The sequence below is a fragment of the Ylistrum balloti genome, unplaced genomic scaffold, assembly GCF_031769215.1.
Source record: "Ylistrum balloti isolate Yb309-2 unplaced genomic scaffold, AGI_CSIRO_Ybal_v1 Utg371086, whole genome shotgun sequence".
NCBI classification, from domain to species: Eukaryota; Metazoa; Mollusca; class Bivalvia; order Pectinida; family Pectinidae; genus Ylistrum; species Ylistrum balloti.
Window position 1 is genome coordinate 19,176 of NW_026782599.1, and position 23,147 is coordinate 42,322.

General features: G+C 35.8%; 2 protein-coding genes across 2 annotated transcripts; one reads left to right on the top strand and one right to left on the bottom strand.

Moving 5' to 3' along the window:
- Nucleotides 1-65: 65 nt before the first annotated feature.
- On the top strand, nt 66-13,348 carry LOC132560613 (E3 ubiquitin-protein ligase RNF113A-like). Its single transcript, XM_060225276.1, has 10 exons — nt 66-162; nt 3,216-3,289; nt 3,617-3,709; nt 3,998-4,105; nt 5,308-5,417; nt 5,664-5,770; nt 6,971-7,060; nt 10,138-10,231; nt 10,871-10,977; nt 12,718-13,348. The coding sequence occupies exons 1-10, from the start codon at nt 66-68 to the stop codon at nt 12,807-12,809; spliced, it is 972 nt and encodes a 323-aa protein (XP_060081259.1). The 3' UTR covers nt 12,810-13,348.
- A 2,754-nt stretch (nt 13,349-16,102) lies between these two features.
- On the bottom strand, nt 16,103-22,758 carry LOC132560598 (uncharacterized). Its single transcript, XM_060225261.1, has 6 exons — nt 22,650-22,758; nt 21,560-21,613; nt 20,175-20,228; nt 19,348-19,386; nt 17,988-18,359; nt 16,103-16,521 (listed from the first exon to the last, which is right to left on the bottom strand). The coding sequence occupies exons 1-6, from the start codon at nt 22,756-22,758 to the stop codon at nt 16,103-16,105; spliced, it is 1,047 nt and encodes a 348-aa protein (XP_060081244.1).
- Nucleotides 22,759-23,147: the final 389 nt, after the last annotated feature.

Here is a 23,147-nt window from a genome sequence, read left to right on the forward strand (position 1 = left end):
GTAGATGCTGGTCTTTATCCAATCAAAAAGGATGTTACATAACGTTCGTAGGCGCAACGTTCAAAATGGCTGATGACACTACATCTGAAAGACCAGCGTGTAGTTTTTTCAACAAAAGAAGTCGACAGCAAACAAGACGGAGGAAACACAGCGAATCTAGCAGTAATACATACTAAGAAAATAATTTGCATGCAATTGAATTCGATTTGAGTGGTAACACTGTCACGTTTCGATAATTTTGTTAACAATTGATCAGTGTACACACAGCGGCACATGTAACTGTATCTATAACATATGAGGCCGCTGGTCGGCCGTTTTATTATCTGAAATTATTGCGCCGCCTGTCATAAATATCTCGCCGCGTAAAACCTCTTATATTGTTGTAGTACTTATCTGGAACATAAACAACATAAGTAAAAATCCAGTCCAATTTATGATGCGATAGAGGAATGGATTGGTACTTGCGTTATTTACATCCCAGATACAGGTGCCTGTGGTGAATACTAGTGTACTGTCAAAAGCTCTCGTCTGCTGAAAGGCCGTTATAAAAGTGTCCTTTAGAAAAGTTACTCCAAGCGATCAACTTCTGCAATACCAAAAGACGCTTTCTCAATAAGAACGGTAAAATACAACAGTATACCTGAAAAAGGTCTCACAATTTACCGATGAAAACCGACACGATGTTAAAGTTTGCAACAAGAGGTGTAATTTACCAACACTGGTGACATGAGAAGAAGAAAAATGCTTTGATTGCTGTTTGTTTATTCACATATGCAGTTTTTTTAGTTATTGTATTAATATGATGCACAGACACCATCTATGATTATAAACAAAATACAATATTTTCTATGGTCAGTCATATTTGCACACCCTTTTATGATTCTGGAATTTATAGCCACATATCTGCAAACTTTTATTGTCATTGATCTAAATGACTTTGAAAAAAAAAACCTTTGTCCAGAGTGTAATGGTGTTGCAATTTTAACACAATAACTCAAAATTTTAGTTCCAATGATACGGTCATTTAGAAAATGCAACATAAATGCACAAATCTTTGTCGGTTTCGAATCCTATAATGCAATCATTAAGTACAACAACAAAAAACAATTAACTTTTTTGGCTGAATGTGTTGCTCATGCAGGTTATGAAAATTCTATTACTGCATCTATATTTGCATGTTAATATACATGTATACAAACTACATAGTGTAGTGAAAACTATTGCCTGTTATAGTTTTTCTACTCTCTGCCAGACTTCACTTTGAAAATACAATGACAGATCAGGGCAATCAATTGTTTCATTTTGATTGGTTGATATATACATTTACCATGGAGTATTAGTTTCAATGAATTCTCTCTAGTGGAGAAAAAAATGTAGCTAAGGATGGTAATCCAGTGTGTGAAAGCTATGATGTTTACCTCCCTTGATTCGAATTCTGGACTGACATAAAGTGACATTTGGTGGCAAACTGCTTTATTGCCTTCTAGCTCTCCACTCGAGTAACCAACACTATATAACTTTTTAAATAGGAACTAGGATCAACATTGGAGGGTACAGTACAGTACGAACCACAGACACGGTGATTTTACACAATAGTAATGACCACTTTCATCTATATTTGAACTTGAAGATCACATCATGTGGTAATAGCTGCTAGACCAAGAGAAAAGAATATCTAAAAGTAGATAAGTGGGAATGTTTTTGGAGCTCGTTGCCAAAGCAGTTTTGCAGAGTGTTGGACAGACCTATAATCTTTAAGTATAGAAGTTAGACATGTTTTGTTAAGGACAGTCTGAAACAGTCAGAAGAAGTAATGGAGTTGTATCTGGAAGCACTCTGAGAAATTGACTATAGTTTGTGGGTATTAAAAAAATGCTGTTTTCGTACCAGCTATGTTCTGTATGAGACTGTTGAGATAATATTTGTTTTTATAAATATATGATTGGCTCATGATATTTGTGATTGCTTTAAATACCTTAGATTGACTTTTTTTGATTGGCAAAGAAAATGTATGTATTTCATTATGTCGTTAGAACATTTCAGTTTCCATTTTAACATAAGATGCTAGTGGTTGTTGTTAGAAGTTCTGTTCTGGTAACGACTTAGATATATGTCTAAGTTTGTGTATATAAACATTAAGTCCTCAAGTACACTTTGTCATGTTGATAATTTTTCAAAGAACATCAGAATCTGTGTGACTTCACTTAGAAAATTAACAAATCTAAGCAATTTGATGTATATTAAGCATATCGGTTTGAAGATACTTTCTTCAACTGATTTTTTTGATTCCCAAAAATTTTTCAGGGCACAAATACTTAGTACTTGGTCTGTTTGTCTATCATTCGATCCATCTTTTTGTGTCTGGAACATAATTTTGCTCACAATTAAGCTAGTATTTCTTCAAATAATTTGTAATTTAATGTTTGGCTTTGTTTTTTCTTCTTGTCAGTCCCAGAAGTCCCCATAGGTTTTACCTTTCGACAGTGTAGTTGTTGGAATGTGTGTCAGAGTCAGAATCAATTAGAATCATTCACAATACACGGTTTTGACCAAGTATAATTGATTCCAAAATAAAAAAAAAACTATTTACTATCATCAGATTATAAAGAAACTTTGTATTACTTCAATAAATGTCAATGTCAGGAAATTGTTTTGTTACCAATTTCTATGAAAGCTCTTGAATTTGTTGAAAAAAAATATGTATATACCAGATCTGATAACATTTATTTTCTTAATTCGTCATTTATGTTTTGTTTTTATTTTAGACATCAGTTCTTCTTGTCAGTGCCTGAATTTCTTATCAGTAATTAGTCTTCTCATTGGTTCTCGTATTCAATTTTGTCTGATGTTGGCAAATAGTGAGACCACCGGAAATGTGTCTGCATCAAATGTAAATGCCTTCAAAAGTTTTGGACAATCTCAGGAAAAAACAAGAATTCTTCTCTAACTGTAAAGCTGAAATAACAACATAAACTTTAAAGAAGTGAAGTGGACTGAAATTTTATTTTTTTGAATGTTGTGTTTATTATATGTTATATCTGTATTTTATATGTTTTTGGAGTCTGGCACCAAAAATAAACTTAATTAACTTAATTAAAACCCGATAACATAAGTCAGAGTCTGCAAAGAAATCACCTAAAAAATCAAGATGAAATTTGTAGATATGTCATTACTTTTGTACTGGTATATATTTTTTCATGTTTTTTCTTCTTCAGGTGACAGTGATGATGGAACTGTGGTCAAGAAAAGGGAAAAGAAAACGTTCATTAAGAATCCAATGATGCAATCAGTATGCATTTTTTGTCATGTCTGCATCTGAAATACCTATGAGATGATTTATTCTATAAGTAATTGATTGTGTTTCATAGCTGAAACACCTTTTGTCATTAAAATGCATAATGAACCTGCATACAGGTTTTGCCTTCTTCAAAACGGCCAAATACTTATTCTAAGTGAAGTTTAAGCACATATGTGATCATCTATTGTGCCAACAGATACTCTGCTTGTTTTTTAATGATTTCACTTACGATTCCTTTTTTGTTCTTTCTGTTTGACCAATATATAATATTCTACTTACTTTTTGATATGCCACGTTTGAAATGTTTCTCCTACACAGACGGGGAGGTTGAAAGCTAATCAAGACCACCAATACAGCAGCGACAGTGACGAGGACAAGATATCAGTCAGTTACAAGTCGTCGCGTTCAGGGGTATGTAGTCACAATCATATTCAGGGCTCAAATTCACCAGAAATTAACAGTGTCATATAGAATGCTGTTATCTTGAAACAATATTCAATGCTATGAGTCACATCTGAGCTTCCCAGTAAAAAATGGTCAAAGCTACTAAATAATCAAAAACTACATGAAAATCAATGCAAGTAAATCTTTAAATCGTAAAATGTTGATGAATTGGTATCATGAATGAAACATTACAGTGATTAAGATATTTCTTATTTAACAACATGGAACAGAAATTTTAGTGATTGAACTTTGCAGAAACGAGAAGGGCCAACAGACATGGGGGCAACTTCCATCGTGGAGATAGACACAGCTAAAGAACAGGATGCTCAGGCAATATTTGAAAAATCTCAACAGATCAACAAGGTATGGAGCCCAAAGGAAGTGTTCTCTGATATATATATATATAGATATATATCTATTATTAATATTGTGTTTTGCCATTTTTAGATATAAGTACTGGTACTGGAAGTAATTTTTAAATGTATTTACATCAATATATGATGAAGTGATGTCAATTTATAGCTGAGAGTTTATTCTAGTATTGATGCAAGGTGTGTGGTTCAATTCCTAACCAGCATGGTTTGTTTTTATGCTTCTTGAAGGGAGAGCATATAGTCTCCACTTATCATAAAAACTATAAGAGGTATCAACATAAAACTTAATAGGTAGATAGATCTCAACAAGGAGAAGTGCAGTGCCTCAGAACTGTCACTCTCTTTTGCATAACTTAGGAGTTACTGCCCTTTGTTATTTTTCATACTTAAATTTTGTCTGGAGCATTACACTAAAACTACAAGAGGTATCAATTTGAAACTTCATAGGTAGATAAACCTCAATGAGAAGGAGGTAATGCACAAGAATCATAGCTTGCTCCGTACCCTTTGTTTATTTTCATACTTAAATTTTTTCCGATTCGGGAAACATATCCCGTCTCTGATGGCCGTTGTTGTCAAGAGGCTGAGGGCTGAGATCACGGATCGTTATATGCATTTCTGGTAGTGTTATTATGCAAGGCACTTTACCTTAGTTGCTCTGGTCCTCTTGTGTGATATCCAGTTAAGTAGTCACTAGCTTTAACAAACAAACACTATGAAATGACCCTGGCTGTTCACAGGGCAATTAACTAAACAAACAAACCTTTGGAAGGATAGGGATGAGGACCAATAGGGGAAATAGAGACATGTATAGGGAAGTGTTAATAGAATCCATCTTTTTATACAGAAAATGTCTTTTATTTGAATATTGTTTGTAGCTTATAAACAGATGGTCTATTATCAATGTGAAGAGGGATGAGGCACAGTAGGGGAAATAAATCATAAATTTAAGTTGAGTGTTCTGTTAATGTACCTACTTTGAATCATATTTGAATCATTAGAAAGTTAGATGTTATGACAACCTTTCATCCCTCATGGTACTGATGGATGGATCCTAAAATGAGGAATTATTAAACAGAAAATGTTTTGTACTGATCCCTAAAATATCCAGGTAATCCATGCAGGCCCTTCCTGTCTGTTTCATTTTCAGCAAGATATGCCATCCATGATTTTGACAGTCTGTCTTTACAGGAAGGTAAGGGAAAGGAGGATGATAAGGTGTACAAAGGCTTAAACAACTACCAGGTGTTTTATGAGAAGCGTGACACAGCTCAGGGCAACGCCTCCAGTGGGATGGTCAGGTGAGATTACTGTACTGTCAAACCATACTGTAAATATAACATGTTTACATATACTTACCACACACTTAGGGCCTTGACCTTAGAAATGGCTACTGACTTCAGAGAGTCCTTAATTTCTGCCAGATATGAATGTAAATGTGAAGCACATGAAACTTAACATAATTTGAATTCATCAATCCTTGATCATCAGGATTCTTTTGAAATGATTCCTTAGTACACAATATACTGAGAATATCATTCTTTCAGAAAAGGACCAATCCGTGCTCCAGCAAACCTTCGTGCCACAGTAAGATGGGATTACCAACCTGACATCTGTAAAGACTATAAAGAAACAGGATTTTGTGGATTTGGGGGTCAGTGTTACTATATAAATGTACATATATCCTTATCATATATTTCAAGGCTTGCCATCATTTGTTGTCACCAGGGAAAGATCAATCTTTCAAGTTTTAGTATTAGGAAAAGTATATACTTGTATGTTCTAGTATTGCAGATGGTTCCATCATGGTACACTTCATGTTGTCTCCTATATATATATAACAGACTAGTAAAAAAAGAATTGACAAATGAAAATTTTAGATCATTGCATATAAATGTGTAATAGGAGTGGGTTGGTGTGGCTTGTATATAATGTTAAGTACAGTCTCTGTCACTCAGCTGATAGAGCATGCTTCTTTGACTCAGTTGATAGAGGCAGTCGATTATCACACCAGAGACCTGAGTTTGATTCCTAGTCGGGGTACTTGACAGGAATGTGTATTTTTTCCCTGTTATTTTGTACCTGTATATATCTTAATTTGAGGTGTAATATCAAACTCCTGAAATCTCAACACTCTGTAGCAGGATGTGTACTGAAATAAGGTTTTGTGTCCATTCATTGGTCTGAGTTTTCTCTGAAGATGTAGCTAGTCTGAATGGACAGCCAAATTGAAATTCATAGAACTTCACCGCTGTACTCGGCAGATTTAAAAATGGTGATCACACACTCTCTTATTGATCCAGGTTTTATTATCAAAGTTGTGTCCTTTCTGTAACGATGCAATCATATGTTTGTAAAACTACATCTATTGAATACAAACGTCGTCAATTGTCTGAAGTTGTGTATCTGCACATTATTCTTAAAGTAATTGTCATGTATCTGTTATGAAATTATGCCTGTTTTTCAAGATTTTTGACTAGACCATGTTCAGACCTCATACCTACTGATCTTTTTCAATTGGGTGTAATTTCTTTGACATAATTATGAAATTTAAACCTGTAATACAGACTTGCTCTGAATCTCCTGTTAGAAATTATTCCACTTGAACAGAATCTCAGATTTTGTGACAATAAAATCAAGGTTTTTAAAACAAAAAAAAGTACTATGCTTGTAAAATTGTTACATACTTGTTTTTGAGGTTGATTTGTAGAGCTTGGAACTTTTGTGGATTTGATAAATCTTGGCTGAATCAATTTAATGTTGGTCATGTGAGCAGTATCACAGATACTTTGTACATGTGATGTTGACCTTAGGTAATATCAACCTAGTGCATATGATTTACTTCTGATTTCAGATTCATGCAAGTTTTTTCATGACAGAGGTGATTATAAACATGGCTGGCAGCTTGAGCGCGAAATGGAAGAAGGGAGATATGGAAAAAATGGTAAGATACATCATAGTCAAGTACATGGTATGAGTGAGTGAGTGAGTGAGGAAGTGGGTACAACAGTTAAGTCTGTGATATGAGTGAGTAAAGAAGTGGGTACAACAGTTAAGTCTGTGATATGAGTGAGTGAAGAAGTGGGTACAACAGTTAAGTCTTTGATACGAGTGAGTGAAGAATTGGGTACAACAGTTAAGTCTGTGATACGAGTGAGTGAAGAAGTGGGTACAACAGTTAAGTCTGTGATATGAGTGAGTGAAGAAGTGGGTACAACAGTTAAGTCTGTGATATGAGTGAGTGAAGAAGTGGGTACAACAGTTAAGTCTGTGATATGAGTGAGTGAAGAAGTGGGTACAACAGTTAAGTCTGTGATATGAGTGAGTAAAGAAGTGGGTACAACAGTTAAGTCTGTGATACGAGTGAGTGAAGAAGTGGGTACAACAGTTAAGTCTGTGATATGAGTGAGTGAAGAAGTGGGTACAGCAGTTAAGTCTGTGATACGAGTGAGTGAAGAAGTGGGTACAACAGTTAAGTCTGTGATGTGAGTGAGTGAAGAAGTGGGTAGAACAGTTAAGTCTGTGATACAGTTAAGTCTGTGATATGAGTTAGGAAAGACGTGGGTACAGCAGTTAAGTCTGTGATATGAGTGAGTAAAGAAGTGGGTACAACAGTTAAGTCTGTGATATGAGTCTGTGATACGAGTGAAGTACAACAGGATACAACAGTGGGTTAAGTCTGTGAAGAATATGTTAAGTCTGTGATACAAGTGAAGAAGTGGGTGAAGAAGTGGGTACAACAGTTAAGTCTGTGATATGAGTGAGTGAAGAAGTGGGTACAACAGTTAAGTCTGTGGTACGAGTGAGTGAAGAAGTGGGTACAACAGTTAAGTCTGTGATATGAAGTGAGTAAGTCTGTGATAGAAGTGGTACAACAGTACAACAGTTGAAGAAGTGGGTACAACAGTTAAGTCTGTGATATGAGTGAGTGAAGAAGTGGGTACAACAGTTAAGTCTGTGATATGAGTGAGTAAAGAAGTGGGTACAACAGTTAAGTCTGTGATATGAGTGAGTGAAGAAGTGGGTACAACAGTTAAGTCTGTGATATGTGAGTGAAGAAGTGGGTACAACAGTTAAGTCTGTGATATGAGTGAGTGAAGAAGTGGGTACAACAGTTAAGTCTGTGATATGAGTGAGTGAAGAAGTGGGTACAACAGTTAAGTCTGTGATACGAGTGAGTGAAGAAGTGGGTACAACAGTTAAGTCTGTGGTACGAGTGAGTGAAGAAGTGGGTACAACAGTTAAGTCTGTGATATGAGTGAGTGAAGAAGTGGGTACAACAGTTAAGTCTGTGATATGAGTGAGTGAAGGAGTGGGTACAACAGTTAAGTCTGTGATATGAGTGAGTGAAGGAGTGGGTACAACAGTTAAGTCTGTGATATGAGTGAGTGAAGAAGTGGGTACAACAGTTAAGTCTGTGATATGATTGAGTGAAGAAGTGGGTACAACAGTTAAGTCTGTGATATGATTGAGTGAAGAAGTGGGTACAACAGTTAAGTCTGTGATACAAGTGAGTGAAGAAGTGGGTACAATAGTTAAGTCTGTGATATGAGTGAGTAAAGAAGTGGGTACAACAGTTAAGTCTGTGATATGAGTGAGTGAAGAAGTGGGTACAACAGTTAAGTCTGTGATACGAGTGAGTGAAGAAGTGGGTACAACAGTTAAGTCTGTGATACGAGTGAAGAAGTGGGTACAACAGTTAAGTCTGTGATATGAGTGAGTAAAGAAGTGGGTACAACAGTTAAGTCTGTGATATGAGTGAGTGAAGAAGTGGGTAGAACAGTTAAGTCTGTGATACGAGTGAGTGAAGAAGTGGGTACAACAGTTAAGTCTGTGATATGATTGAGTGAAGAAGTGGGTACAACAGTTAAGTCTGTGATATGAGTGAGTGAAGAAGTGGGTACAACAGTTAAGTCTGTGATACAAGTGAGTGAAGAAGTGGGTACAACAGTTAAGTCTGTGATATGATTGAGTGAAGAAGTGGGTACAACAGTTAAGTCTGTGATATGAGTGAGTGAAGAAGTGGGTACAACAGTTAAGTCTGTGATATGATTGAGTGAAGAAGTGGGTACAACAGTTAAGTCTGTGATATGATTGAGTGAAGAAGTGGGTACAACAGTTAAGTCTGTGATACAAGTGAGTGAAGAAGTGGGTACAACAGTTAAGTCTGTGATATGATTGAGTGAAGAAGTGGGTACAACAGTTAAGTCTGTGATATGATTGAGTGAAGAAGTGGGTACAACAGTTAAGTCTGTGATATGAGTGAGTAAAGAAGTGGGTCCAACAGTTAAGTCTGTGATATGATTGAGTGAAGAAGTGGGTACAACAGTTAAGTCTGTGATATGATTGAGTGAAGAAGTGGGTACAACAGTTAAGTCTGTGATATGAGTGAGTGAAGAAGTGGGTCCAACAGTTAAGTCTGTGATATGATTGAGTGAAGAAGTGGGTACAACAGTTAAGTCTGTGATATGAGTGAGTGAAGAAGTGGGTACAACAGTTAAGTCTGTGATATGAGTGAGTGAAGAAGTGGGTACAACAGTTAAGTCTGTGATATGAGTGAGTGAAGAAGTGGGTACAACAGTTAAGTCTGTGATATGAGTGAAGAAGTGGGTGCAACAGTTAAGTCTGTGATATGAGTGAGTGAAGAAGTGGGTACAACAGTTAAGTCTGTGATACGACTGAGTGAAGAAGTGGATACAACAGTTAAGTCTGTGATATGAGTGAGTGAAGAAGTGGGTACAACAGTTAAGTCTGTGGTACGAGTGAGTGAAGAAGTGGGTCATGATTCTGAAGATGAAGATTTTAAATCAGACTCGAAGAAATGTAATATATGAACCAATTTTGTATTAAATGAGAAATGAAAATATACATTATTTTGTTGGTAAATGGATACTATTTCATGGTCTGTTGACTGAAAATATGAAATTGATGTTCAGATTTTAAGTATATGGGTTCTTTTTGCAATTTTGATATGATATTGTTATCAAGAAAACCAATTTAGATGTAGATTTTGTTTTGTAGATGAGGGGAATTATGAGATAAGTAGTGATGAAGACGACCTGCCATTCAAATGTTTCATTTGTCGAGAATTCTTCAAAGACCCTATAGTAACAAAGTAAGTTCTCTTTCATACAAAATGTACCTACAGGCCTAACAGTGACAAAGTGAGCCTCTAATATACAAAATGTACCCAATGACCTAACAGTGACAAAGTGAGCCTCTAATATACAAAATGTACCCACAGGCCTTATAGTGACAAAATGAGCCGCTTACATACAAAATGTACCCACTGGCCTAATAGTGACAAAGTGAGCCTCTTACATACAAAATGTACCCACTGGCCTAACAGTGACAAAGTAAGCCCCTTACACACAAAATGTACACACTGGCCTAATATTGACGAAGTAAGTTCTCTTTCATACAGAATACAGTTGGCTTATCTAGCTAATTATATGGAATATGCCTTGCTGAGTACACACTGCTAATAGGCATTCCTTAGGTTGTATGACATAGTCCACTTGGCTTCTGTCCATCTGTCTGTAATTTAAGAATGAGCATGAAAATTTTCATGTAATGATGAATTCAGACTATAATGAAGGTTTATAATTGTAAGAATCAAAATATTTAAAATATATCATGCTTAAGAGATCTGATTCCACGGTAGAAAAAGATGTATCTAAAACTAAGGATTTCCTAATTAATCTTTGAGATACTATCCATCGCTTGATACGAGATATCTTTTAATTTGTTACAGATGTAAACACTACTTCTGTGAAAAATGTGCACTCAGCCAGTACAGGAAGTCCAAGAGATGTTTTGTATGTGGAGAACAGACCATGGGAGTGTTTAATCCAGCTAAAGGTTTGTGTAGTATAGATAAACCCCACCAGAAGTGTGTGTAGTATAGATAAACCCCACCAGAGGTGTGTAGTATAGATAAACCCCACCAGAGGTGTGTGTAGTATAGATAAACCTGACCAGAGGTGTGTGTAGTATAGATAAACCCCACCAGAGGTGTGTGTAGTATAGATAAACCCCACCAGAGGTGTGTGTAGTATAGATAAACCCCACCAGAGGTATGTGTGTAGTATAGATAAACCCCACCAGAGGTGTGTGTAGTATAGATAAACCCCACCAGAGGTGTGTGTAGTATAGATAAACCCCACCAGAGGTGTGTGTAGTATAGATAAACCCCACCAGAGGTGTGTGTAGTATAGATAAACCCCACCAGAGGTGTGTGTAGTATAGATAAACCTGACCAGAGGTGTGTGTAGTATAGATAAACCCCACCAGAGGTGTGTGTAGTATAGATAAACCCCACCAGATAAAACCCACCAGAGGTGTGTGTAGTATAGATAAACCCCACCAGAGGTGTGTGTAGTATAGATAAACCCCACCAGAGGTGTGTGTAGTATAGATAAACCCCACCAGAGGTGTGTGTAGTATAGATAAACCCCACCAGAGGTGTGTGTAGTATAGATAAACCCCACCAGAGGTGTGTGTGTAGTATAGATAAACCCCACCAGAGGTGTGTAGTATAGATAAACCCCACCAGAGGTGTGTGTAGTATAGATAAACCCCACCAGAGGTGTGTGTAGTATAGATAAACCCCACCAGAGGTGTGTGTAGTATAGATAAACCCCACCAGAGGTGTGTGTAGTATAGATAAACCCCACCAGAGGTGTGTGTGTAGTATAGATAAACCCCACCAGAGGTGTGTGTGTAGTAAAGTAGATAAACCCCACCAGAGGTGTGTGTAGTATAGATAAACCCCACCAGAGGTGTGTGTGTAAACCCCACCAGAGGTGTGTGTAGTATAGATAAACCCCACCAGAGTGTGTAGTATGATAAACCCCACCAGAGTATAGATAAACCTGACCAGAGGTGTGTGTAGTATAGATAAACCCCACCAGAGGTGTGTGTAGTATAGATAAACCCCACCAGAGGTGTGTGTAGTATAGATAAACCCCACCAGAGGTGTGTGTAGTATAGATAAACTCCACCAGAGGTGTGTGTAGTATAGATAAACCCCACCAGAGGTGTGTGTAGTATAGATAAACCCCACCAGAGGTGTGTGTAGTATAGATAAACCCCACCAGAGGTGTGTGTAGTATAGATAAACCCCACCAGAGGTGTGTGTGGTATAGATAAACCCCACCAGAGGTGTGTGTAGTATAGATAAACCCCACCAGAGGTGTGTGTAGTATAGATAAACCCCACCAGAGGTGTGTGTAGTATAGATAAACCCCACCAGAGGTGTGTGTAGTATAGATAAACCCCACCAGAGGTGTGTGTAGTATAAAGATGAATGTGTTTAATTTCACCGGATGTGCTCTTTTCCTAAATAACTGCAAATTCAGACTCTGTTTGATTTTTAGGCTGGAAGGCTCAATTTTTTTTTCAAAGTTAACATTTTTTTCTGGATCTATTTCATATCTTCCAAAATTTCATAGGAATCTTTCTGTTTTATTATTTTGAGTCACTGTTGAGCTTTTTCACAGAATTTGTCTGGCATTTTACAATAGTATATACTTTGTATGTTAACTCATAATGTAAACAAACAAAAAAAAAAGATTGACTAATTTATAAATTTTATTTTAGATTTAATTGCTAAAATGAAAAAAGGAAATATGCAGAAGGACAACGTTGATACCAGGGACCAGAGCGGAGGAGGAAGTGATGATAGTGACTGAAATGTGGCACATAGGAATGTCAAGTAGAGAGTGATTGTGAAGAGCTTGTGATGACTTAGTGAAACATATAAGTGGGTAGAGTGAATCTGTAACTATATACTGTGACCAGTACTAGAAAATGATGACAGACATAAGCATGGGCATATACACAGGAATCTATTAAGGAATGTCATTGCTCTGTAGTGATGGAAACCTGACATGTCTTCATATTCTGGAGAAGTTTTATCAACTGTTATTAAAGACTATATCAAACCGATCCTGTGTGTACTGGTACTGTTGACTTGTCAGTCATATCTTATGTTAAAAGTAAAAACAGTCATACGTTCATCAAGAATGTAGAAATATCGCAGCAAGAAAGTCGTATGTTTATAAAAGTTGAAACACCGAACATTTCAATAATGAAGTTTATGTATGTTGATTTACCAAATATCATAACATTTATTGTAAAGGTTGAAATAAAAAATATCACAACAACATCGAATTACTTTTATGACATTTAAAATGATAAAAAACCACAACAATAAATTCATATGCCTACATCAATGTAGTTGTATTATGATTGAAATGACAAATACCATAAAGATGAAGTCGTGTATTGACTGTAAAAGTTGAAACAAAAATAACACAAAGATAAAGTCCTACATTGACAGTGAAAGTTGAAACAAAAATACCACGACAAGAAGGTCATAGATTTGTAACCCTGTTAAATACTAGCAGCAATAGACCACTTGGCTAGAGAGAACTTCTCTTTAGCTCTATCGAGTGAAGATACCACAATGTTGAAGTTATATATTGACTAGACTATAAGGTTGAAATGACAAATAACTTAACGATAAAAGTCATACATTGACTATGAATGATGAAATGAATTTACCACAACAATTAAGTCATACATTGACTATGAAAGTTGAAATGAAAATACCACAACGATAAGTTCATACATTGACTATGAAAGTTGAAATGAAAATACCACAGCATCAGATTTATAAATTGATTAAGGTTGAAATAAGAACAGTTTGAACATGGCATTACTTTCATTGAATGACCGTTATATACACAAGGAGTGTTGTTCATGAAGCAAGATGCTTACCGTTTTAAAACACCTGTTCTTATTATATGCCCCACAACAAAGTTGGGGGTATACTGGATTCAGCTTCTCTGTCCGTGGGCACGTTGATCCGTTGAAAAACTTTCTCCTGCGATGCATTCGATCGGTTAACAAATAGATGAAATTATGTGGGAATGGAGGTGTTCCCACTGATGTGACTTTGCATCCCCCCCCCCTTTCAGAGAGTTATTCCCCTTTCATATACAAATAGATATAATTTTTGTCAGGCTATGCATTTTGAAAAATAGCCGTTTTCCAGAGCATTCATTTGACTTGAGCGTTTGTTCACACCTTCAACAGTGCCATTTAAGATATAATATGGGTGTTTTCCTTCTTTAACTGAAACCCATATTTTGGTGGTGATTTTAATGTCACATTTTCAGCATTTCATTTTTGGGTGTAGCTGATTATGGACTTACTTTGCCGATTTTTTACGTAGATATTGGTATGGGGTGATGCATGCTACGAAGGCAAATTAAACAAATGATATTTTTTTTTCTTTATTGTTTGACCATGTTTTTGGACTTAAGTTTTAAAAGCATATTTTCCAGGGTTGTCTTCTGTATTTCACCATAATTTTTTTCTTAATGTCCAATTGATTTGATATTTGCTTCACATCTTTGTTGAATAGTACCATTTATCATATAATTAAGGTTTTTTTTCTTATTTGATTAAAATTAATTTTCCTCAATTTTTGATGATTTTTTCATCGTGAAGTTTTTGTAGTTAGCTCTGCTTTGTGTCTTTTCATTTACTTAATAATAGATTTAGAATGCTGATTTGTTGCATAGGTACAAATATAGAATGATACACTTATAAGACAGAAATGAAACAAATGATAAGTATTCTTTTTTTACTTAACTTTGAACACCAAATAATTTTGCAACACTGTATAATGATAATGTGTTTGACAAAGAAAGCATTTGAAAGAGAATTTTGGTGTGTGTAAAAAAGTTTGCGTTAGGTATATGTGCAGGAGTATGTGGCACACATCTGTTAATAAAGAGACACTGACGCATCCGTATGTTGAAAATAATTACCATTTATTTCGTTGTCGTCATGGTTCTAGATTTAATTTATTTATTGCTGGATATAGGATGTTGATTCTTTACATTATCATCTTGTGATTTCGCAATTATTCAATAAACTACAAATCATTGAATTATTCTTTCATTTTGAGTATCTTAAAATTGTAGGATTGAAAGTCGAAGTTTTCACTGTCCTTTTCATTAGTCTCCGTGTAAATCTCTTTTGTTGATGTGTTGTCTCTGTTTTTTGTGGTGATAAAATTCCTTTGACGTGTTGATATGTTCTTTTCTAGTTCCTGTGTGTTAAAATCATTTGTCTTCTTCCTGCTAGCTAAATGTTAGTATACTAACAATTACAACTGATTATTTCTGACAGACAAATGATGAAATTCCGATTTTGTCTGTTTGTCAATGACAGATAGATTCAAATTTTTGAACAAATACCAATTTTCGAAGACCTGTAGTTTAGTCAAAGTGCCGTTTCAATTCTTTGTTTAAATGCTCCTGTGTTTCGAACTTAGATGTTTTAAATACACTGTACCTGTATTTTTGTAATTTTTGTTTTCGAAGGTTTTGACATGTTCGTGACTTTACCTGTCTAGGAAAACTTTTCATTTGGCATTTTCCTTCACTGACCTGCCATTCAGATGAATGGTACTTAAGTGTTGATGTCTTCAACATTTTTGGGAAAAAAAACCTCTCAAATCTTTTTGTTGATTTGACTCATATTTTTTATTTGCTGGCAAGCCCCAACAATACCAGTACTATGAGGCAAATTTATGCTTAAAATATGTAGAGTAAGCTGTATTTTTGTATGGGCAGAGAAAGGTGTTTGTCTTTCTCCACTCTTGCCAAAATACAATTAATGCATATTTCAAGGTACTGACCATGTATTCTTCCTATATAGACCAATGTCAAACATTTCTCAACACCTTTCTGGCTTCAAGGATAATGATGGGATATGGTTGCTTATCAACCTCTTATACAAAATATCTCAAACAAGGCGGTGATAATCGTAATTTAAGTAGACAATTGAGCATCTCAATCTGCTGTAAGAGACAAACGTCCATTCATGAAAAATTTGCATTCTTCAAAAAGAAATTGACGGAGAGGTATACTTGTAATGATAATTAAACGAACACATAGATGCTGCACATTTAATAAGATTGTATGAGAAACCCGGAGAAGGAACTGTACCCTTGACCATGTATCTTGTATCCAGACGGTTCATTCGCGTGTTCCACCCAAACCACCTGTCCGGCCTGAAGCTGCACAACCACAAACTTGCTCCCGTTATCATAATGATTGCCGTTTGCGAAGGCTACACCGATGTTCTGACCATCTTTAAGAATATTGACGTGAAGCTCCGACTCGCTTCCATAACACATAACAGTTACGGAGAAAGCATAAAGACCAGTTATTGGAGCGGTGAAGTGACCATATCTCGAGTCATAGCCATTGCCATCGTTGGAAATAATAGTGTCGAACACTATAATTTGGCCATTGCCAAGGGCAGTTACTGTTGACAAGGAGGCAGTGAAACCAATGTTATGAAATCCTGCTCCATTGCCTGAAACTGGATACAAACGTAAACCATATCAATGAAATATCTACTAAAGCAATATAATACCTACCAGAAAATCTCTTGGATTTTGAACCAGATTCAACTTACACTTCTAGAGCAGGAGCCCACAGGGGTCAGCCTAGCTGGAAAGGTAACAAAATTTGTTGTGCACAGCAAGGATCTATATACTTGGGCAAACAAAGAAATGAAAGTCTGCTGGTCCCCTGCTGGTGGGTGTGGTCCTCAGGGACAGGATAATACATGGAAAATTTGAGCTAGCTTAGCTTTCATGAGTAACAACGAAAAACAACTAAATATGTAATAAGCGTGATAAAGTGTATTAGAAATGACCAATGACAGATTTTTTTCGTAGTGGGGTACCCCTGCCAGAGCTCAAAAAAAGGCCCCAAAAAATCATGCTAGCTCAGCTCATGGGGTAACAACTTAAAACCAGCCTCAAATTTATCAGTGGGGCCCACTTTAACAGAAAAGAGCAGTGACAGACATTTTCACTGGTGGGGGGGGGGGGGGGGGTCTGAGCCAGACACCCCAAAGTACCACGCCCTACAGCTGAGCTACCTCAGCTCATGGGGTAACAACTTAAAACTAGCCTCAAATTTATCAGTAGGGCCCACTTTAACAGAAAAGAGCAGTGACAGACATTTTCACTGATGGGGGGTCTGAGCCAGACACCCCTAAGTACCACGCCCTACAGGTGTTAGTATACTGGCAAATACAACTGTTAATTTCTGACAGACAAATGATGAAATTCCGATTTTGTTTGTTTGTCAATGACTGATAGATTCAAATTTTTGAACAAATACCAATTTTCAAAGACCTGTAGTTTAGTCAAAGTGCCGTTTCAAAAACTTTTCGTTTGGCATCTTCCTTCACTGACCTGCCATTCAGATGAATGGTACTTAAGTGTTGATGTCTTCAACATTTTTGGGGAAAAAAACTCTCAAATCTTTTTGTTGATTTGACTCATATTTTTTATTTGTTGGCAAGCCCCAACAGTACCAGTACTATGAGGCAAATCTATGCTTAAAATATGTAGAGAATACATGATAATTGCCTTAAAATATAAGCTGTATTTTTGTAAGGGCAAAGAAAGGTGTTTGTCTTTCTCCATCCTTGCCAATAAACAATTTATGCATATTTCAAGGTATTCTTCCTATATAGACCAATGTCAAACATTTCTCAACACCTTTCTGGCTTCAAGGATAATGATGGGATATGGTTGCTTTTCAACCTCAAATAAAAATATCTCAAACAAGGCCGTAATAATCTTAATTTAAGCAGACAATTGAGTATCTCAATCTGCTGTAAGAGACAAACGTCCATTCATGAAAAAATTGCATTCTTCAAAAAGAAATTGACGGAGAGGTATACTTGAAATGATAATTAAACGAACACATAGATGCTGCACATTTAATAAGACTGTATGAGAAACCCGGAGAAGGAACTGTACCCTTGACCATGTATCTTGTATCCAGACGGGTCAATCGCATGTTGCACCCAAACCATCTGTCCGGCCTGAAGCTGCACAACCACAAGCTTGCTCCCGTTATCATAATGATTGCCGTTTGCGAAGGCTACACCTATGTTCTGACCGTCTTTAAGGATATTGACGTGAAGCTCCGACTCGTTTCCATAACACATAACAGTTACGGAGAAAGCATAAAGACCAGTTATTGGAGCGGTGAAGTGACCATGTCTCGAGTCATAGCCATTGCCATCGTTGGAAATAATAGTGTCGAACACTATAATTTGGCCATCACCAAGGGCAGTTACTGTTGACAAGGAGGCAGTGAAACCAATGTTATGAATTGCTGCTCCATTGCCTGAAGCTGGATACAAACGTAAACCATATCAATGAAATATCTACTAAAACAATATAATACCTACCAGAAAATCTCTTGGATTTTGAACCAGATTCAACTTACACTTCGGTTTACCACCAAAATAGGACAGAAAAGATCGAGTTAAAATGATAGGGTTAGGATTCTGAAGGATCTGGTCGCTTAACTCAGCAAAGATACATCCTATAGTTATTCATGAATGCCATTGTCCAGATCATACACATATTTCAATTTAAGAGCAAAGGACAATGCATTCTTCGAGACTGGTCTTAACCTCTTTGAAGTTCTTCAAAATCCACACCCATTACTATCATTTATTAGATATATCGATGGGAATACGAGTGTTACTATCATTCAATATTTCTGCGAATAGTAAAGATAAAGATTTAGATGAGTAACTGGAAACGTCACCGATACACGGTAAAAAAAATGTTAAGCATAGGTAAACAATAAAACAGGGAAATATCAGAATTAGCGACATTATAGCAAGTAGATTAAAAATATGTTTTGGAAGTTATTTTATTTTTTTATCAATCAAGTTCTACCGATCGTGCAAATCGTTGAAACTGGATTTGCTATCGAGATTCACAGATGTCGTCGATGTGTTGCTATTTCAATGGTAAATAATACATGTTTGATTACCATCGCTGTGTCAGTCTGGTTTTTTCTTTTATGTTTTGCGAATGCTTTTAACATTGATTTCAAACGTTTGTTTCATTCATTTCGGAATGTTTGACTCATTATGTGAGGGTTTGTAGACCTTATATGGTGTTATATCCGGCCAGTATGCTTTCTAGTTGTTGTTCAAGCAGCAAAGGATACTAGATATTATTACATTTACTATACTTCAAATAAAAGAAGTGTGCCTGATAGACTATACGGATAAGAAAAGGAGAGGATGTTTAAATGTCATTCCGAACATTGCTCTTTCGAGAGTGTGAAGCAAAATTAATAAACATTTTAGAAGCGTTCTTACCTCTTTTCTGTAGACTTGTCTTGCGAAATTTGCTTTGACCTGTGAAAGTAAAAACGAAAGTTTATAAGTTTTAGCAGTGTAAATGCTGGGAAGTTTTTTATGCGGGTGTATGTGTGTAACCCTGCATAGATTCCGGCAATGAAGTTTTTCTGGTATGTATTGACACATCAGCCGTCCATTTAGAGGGTATGTGTTATGAGACTTTTGCCTGGGTGTAGGATAAGAGTTATTTCAACCCAGGAGTCACACAATGTCGTTAAACCCGAGGATTCCACCCCATTGTGCGGCCTTGAGGGCAAATATCCCATCCTTCACTCCAACATATCAACAATATTTTTCTCATTTATCATTTTAAAATAGCTTCAGGCATAGAAAATGTAATACAAAGGACACCATATATAATACGGAAATCCTTTTTATTGTGCAATTCATCGACTAATTGACATAGAAAACGAATTTTCCGAAACTAGATCTTGTAAAGTTTGCCCAAGAAAACAACATATAAACAGTCACTGAAAATGACTATTTCAGGCGATGACGTCAGTTGGAAAGGGACAGTCCCATTTCTTGTCACGCTTGCATGTATTGCAGGGATAAGAGTGTAATACAGCGAACCTGGGTATATTGTCCTGGACTGCCAAGTATTACATAGATAGAGAGAAAATAACAGCTAGCCACAGCAGTTATTCATTTTTAATTACTTTTGTGAAAAATAAATCTTAATAATCACGGTCTTACAATCACTGTTCTTTTCCACAATTTTTGTTTTAAGATATTTATTTGATGTTCTTTGCAATATGATTGATCAATTTACTGATTCTACATACGCTTTAGCTCCTGGTTTTCCTCCTTATCTTCTAGAATATGCGTTTCGGAGTGTTCTGCAAAGCAAACGAAATTTGTTGAACAAATAGTGGATACATTTGTATGTGTTAATCATATAGTTATGTACATAGCATCATTTTTTCAGACTGACTTGATGGAATGAGAAAGAATTTGAACTGTTGACAGTGGCACTTTTCTGGTACTAGTAGAAGATTCAGTGCTGTATCATTTATCCTATCTTGTTTCCCTGATGCTTTCTTGTTCACGGACACTAATATATCATAATTCTTATTGAAGCTGACTTTCAATAAAGCGATTGTCAACATGCTAGGGCACAAATGATAAAGTAAGTTTTTAATAATTTGCTGTTGACCTCCGACGTTTGCTCTGATCTTTAAAATTGAACACGAAAAAGTATTGGTGTGATGGGGTAGCGCAGGGAAAACAATTGCATTTCACCTGTAGACATCCTGGTCCTCAAGAGTGATTACTTTCAGTAGGTATCTTGTTTCGCAATTGTAATATAAACCTAATTTTTTTTATATTAAAACAAGAATAATTGTAATATCTTCACACAGAACATTCGCAATGCTCACTATTTAACAATGTGTGTTGATATATTTTGATAATTTATCGGATTATCAATATATACTGGATATTCTTTGAGAAATTGAGAGGAAGATCTCACGTTTTAACTCCCGGTGTTCCGCTTCACCTTTCTCGAAATGTTCTGTGGAAGAAATCGATTATCATAAGAACCAAAATAAACCGAATCTTTATCAATGTTAGTAACTTTTCAGTGTGGATTAAACCTATTGGAAAGACGCATTCGATCTTGATGTGGTATGATAACGCTAGTGATTTTAGTCTTTGTTGTAAAATGGTAAGAACTGCGCTTTGAATTTGGTTCCATGGATATAATATGATAATCTGTTTCTGTGATGGTAATCTCTGACTGGGATGTAAAACATCTTTCCACTCTTTCAAGAGTTTTCACTATCATCTAGATACAATTTCAATATTAATTGGATACATTTTCACTATCATCTGGACATATTTTCACTATTATCTGGATACAATATCAATATTAATTGGATACATTTTCCCTATTATCTAGATACAGAACCATTCGGTACTTATTCATGAAACATGAACATGTTTCTGATATTCGTATTACGCTTATCTTACTCATATTAGAATTAAGAGATAGAAACCATCTGTTTTATATCAAGCACACCCCATAAGCGGACGAGGAAAAGTTGGTTTTATAACAATCCAAGAGAAAATATGACATGGAAGCATGTACAACTTAAGCAAGTAATGTCTGTAACGTTCTTGTTTGCTAACAAAAACATCATTATAATGGACTTTAATTAAATGGACATACGTTTCAGCTCCACATTTTCCGCTTCAACTTCTTGAACACGCTTCTCGAGATCGACTTGAAAAAAAGAGATTAAAGAATCAAATACTGGTAATGTGGATCTGAAAATATATTTGTAACTTTCCCTTTTAAATCGTTTAAAACGATTTTCTGAAAAATGTATAGTATTCATATGCATGATTATTTGATTCTTCATTTTGTGAATTCTGGAAAGTAATATTAACCAGAGGAAAAAAGACACATATCACGTGATATATTAGTGTAGTATTAAGTGGACAGATATACAGATAATCAAAACCAATATCACATTTAGTCTATATGATATAGCAATTTATTGTTTGAAAGTTGCTCTTGTTTCTAGTTTACCAATTAGAATGAGGCAGCCGTATTGACTATTTCTTGAAATAGTTTTGGCTAAATCTTTCTCTTTTTATGTACGTTTCTCTTTGGCCTTTGTGATGTTTTTTTTATATTTGAGACGGATAAAATGCTTTTTGAGAATGAACGTTTGTCATTGCATTTTTTAAAGAAGTACCATCTGGAGGATAGGCATCATCTGAAAATTCACATTGGTTCCTGCAATTTTATTTCTAGACTGATTGAAAACAGGAACTGTCAAACATGTGTCTATTTAGATGTTAAACAGTTCAAGTTGTTATCACTATTTCGTCAAAATAGTACTTGAGGAGTTGTTATTAAAGTTCATTAGTAGTTTCTTCACGGTCATATACATTGTGCCCTAGGTAGAGATGTTTTATCCAACCTTTTTGCCGCTATCGTTGACCTATTAATACACCATCAAGATACTGATGGCTTCTCTTGTGTGTAAACAATTTTAAATTTATGTTGAATTGAAGTGTCTTTTACTTACCACAGTACTGTAACGTTGTGGAAAGTGTTTACAACAATGTATCGGTCATGATGACCACAAGTACCTACAGTCGGGGCAACAACATTTTACCTTATAGTCAGAAATATCAACAACTTAGCAGCATTTAAAATATGTTGTAGAACTCATTCTTATTAAGAACTAGAACAGATGGTCTTTCTCACATAGTTACCACGTCAAGATAGGACAAAAGTGTTGTCTTACTGATTTTTTCCCCCTGTTGGTGTATCTGTTCTTGCTGCTTCTGGAAGACTGCCTGTAGTGTCTGTACTTGTTCCTGGAGAGCAGAGAAGGCTTCTTGAGAAATTACCATGTCACATGTAACTGGTACAACGACAAAGTATACACAGATTAACTGTAAAATATTGTAGGCCATTATCGTTGCTTTTTCAGATCCTAATATTTATCGAGAACTTAACCTCTCCCGTAGAGATAAGGTCTCGCATTATCAAGTTCACCAATGTAGGTCATAATTTGCAAAAACATATAGATAATTCCTGCTAATACGTAGTATTCTGCCTGGAATCTATAAGTTATTATCGATAAAAGATATTTAAAAAAAAAATTTTTTTCAATACTCAGCTGCAACAACCAGATTTGCAACACAAAAATCTTTTTTGTGATAATGATAAGACGCACCACAGCACTGAACTCGTCTGTTGATTATCCTAACATGTATTATAATAATAAAGATAAACCTTT